At 37.7% G+C, this 2,403-nt stretch overlaps 1 protein-coding gene across 1 annotated transcript in view; it reads left to right on the top strand.

The window, feature by feature from the left end:
- The window catches only part of LOC122556376 (vomeronasal type-2 receptor 1-like), a 42,434-nt gene extending 40,680 nt beyond the window's left edge, over positions 1–1,754 (top strand). Inside the window, exon 8 of the mRNA XM_043703011.1 lies at positions 760–1,754. Coding sequence (XP_043558946.1) covers positions 760–1,754 — 995 coding nt within the window. The remainder of the gene's footprint in view (positions 1–759) is intronic.
- Positions 1,755–2,403: the final 649 nt, after the last annotated feature.

Raw genomic sequence — 2,403 nt, 5'->3', positions numbered from 1 at the left:
GGATGTTGCCAGGGTTGGAGGATTTGAGCTACAGGGAGAGGCTGAACAGGCTGGGGATGTTTTCCCTGGAGCGTCGGAGGCTGAGGGGTGACCTTATAGAGGTTTACAAAATTATGAGGGGCATGGATAGGATAAGTAGACAAAGTATTTTCCCTGGGGTCGGGGAGTCCAGAACTAGAGGGCATGGGTTTAGGGTGAGAGGGGAAAGATCTAAAAGAGACCTAAGGGGCAACATTTTCACGCAGAGGGTGGTACGTGTATGGAATGAGCTGCCAGAGCATGTGGTGGAGGCTGGTACAATTGCAACATTTAAGGGGCATTTGGATGGGTATATGAATAGGAAGGGTTTGGAGGGATATGGGCTGGGGACTGGCAGGTGGGAGTAGATTGCGTTGGGGTATCTGGTCGGCATGGATGGGTTGGACCGAAGGGTCTGTTTCCTTGCTGTACATCTCTATGACTCTATGACTCCTGGGACAGGACTCAAATCTATCGTTCCTGCCTCAGAGATAGTGACACTACCCATTGTAGCACAAGAATTGCTTATTTGCTAGGTTTAAAAGTTAGGAGAAAAATAGTACTGTGCATCAACTGTGTAACAATGGTTGTTTAAGTGTATATATTTATCAAAGTAATAGCCATTTGAGCTGTTTTAGTGAAGTTGTATACTGTAGGCCTAAATAATACATATTAATATATATAGTGCATTATAGTACATATGGTCAATAACATAATAAGATTTTCATGTTTATTTAACAGATTCAAGGGAATGCATTCAGTGTCCTGAAGATTACTGGTCCAATGAAAACAGAGATGAATGTGTGCATAAAGTGATCGAATATCTTGGCTACAATGATCCATTGGGATTGGCATTAATAGCGCTATCGATTTTTGGGGCCTGTGTTGCCACAGCCATTGCTGTTGCTTACTTGATTCGAAAGGATACTGCCCTTGTAAAAGCTAACAATTGTGGACTAAGCTTTGTGCTGTTATTTTCATTAGTTATATGCTTTCTCAGCTCAGTTGTCTTTGTTGGTGAGCCAGTGGCATGGTCCTGTATGACACGACAAGTTCTTCTTGCTATTAGTTTTGCTACTTGCCTTTCATGCATGTTATCAAAGGCTGTTAATCTGATGCTCAAAGCCAGAAAAACCAAAGGAAAGTCACCTGAAGACACAACAGAAAAACTTTTCAGCCCTTTGCAGCAAAGAATTATTGCACTGATCTTTGTTTCATGCCATGCTTGTCTTTGTGCAGCTTGGTTAATAATTCTCCCCCCATACCCTGTCAAGAATACACAGTCTCAAAATATCAAAATAATTATGGAATGCAATGAAGGGTCTGTTGTATTTCTGTGTTGTGTGTTAGGGTACGATGCATTACTGGCTGCTATTTGCTTTGTTTTTGCATTCATTGCTCGGAAATTACCTGATAACTTCAATGAAGCTAAGTTTATGACTTTTGCCTTACTTGTTTTTTTTATTGTTTGGATTTCTTTTATCCCAGCCTATTTAAGCACTCGGGGAAAATATATGGTTGCTGTTGAGATGTTTGCCATTTTGGCATCTAGTTTTGGCTTGGTTGCTTGTCTTTTTGTTCCTAAATGTTATATTATCTTATTGAAGCCAGAAAGGAACACAGAGGAATTAGTTAGTGGCAAAACTGATACAAATGACAAGAGTGCACCACCAACGTCACAGTCATTGACCACCTCAGGAATAAGCACTACCTGTTCATCAGTAACACTCAATTAATAAAATTGCTTATATTTCACATTTAACATTTTAAATTATAAGTAATATTGACATTATTTTCATTTCATGAATATAAATTATACTCGTCAAGCATTTAAAGAAGCTATAGTTTGTATGTCAGGCATGTAATATTCTGATGGTTCTATTTTAAAGTCAGAATTTGTGGAATGTATTTTCCTCTGTTTTTGTCTATTCCCTGATCAATTCTCTGCTTGCTAATCTATAGTAATATAACAACCTGAGAAAGCAAATCAAAGTCTTTTTGTATTTCTAACTACAAACCTGACCATATTTCATTTTTGAGAAAGTAAATAAACCAATTTGTGAAACAAGTGTAATATCTTGAAGGTATATTTCAGCTTGTATTTTAAAAATCGATGAAATTCTGAAGCAGCAAGTCTGTTCTGCTCATGCATTTCACCCCTAGTCACTGTCACATACAAATTCAGAAACTAAAAGGGAACCAGCAAGATTCAGGAAGAGGGTTAACAATGCCATGAACAAACTGCATCCTTGTATATTACAAAATCTAAAGTAGAAAAAAAATTAAAAGTCATTGCGGAATAAGATTTTGCAATTGTTCATAGAGAAAATTACATTCTCAGTGCAAAACAAATTCTGAGTTTAATGTCTCCTATTAGTTATCTTA

This window comes from Chiloscyllium plagiosum, chromosome 13, assembly GCF_004010195.1.
Source record: "Chiloscyllium plagiosum isolate BGI_BamShark_2017 chromosome 13, ASM401019v2, whole genome shotgun sequence".
NCBI classification, from domain to species: domain Eukaryota; kingdom Metazoa; phylum Chordata; class Chondrichthyes; order Orectolobiformes; family Hemiscylliidae; genus Chiloscyllium; species Chiloscyllium plagiosum.
Note: the sequence above shows the minus strand (reverse complement) of the source record. Positions and strands in the feature narration are given on the sequence as shown.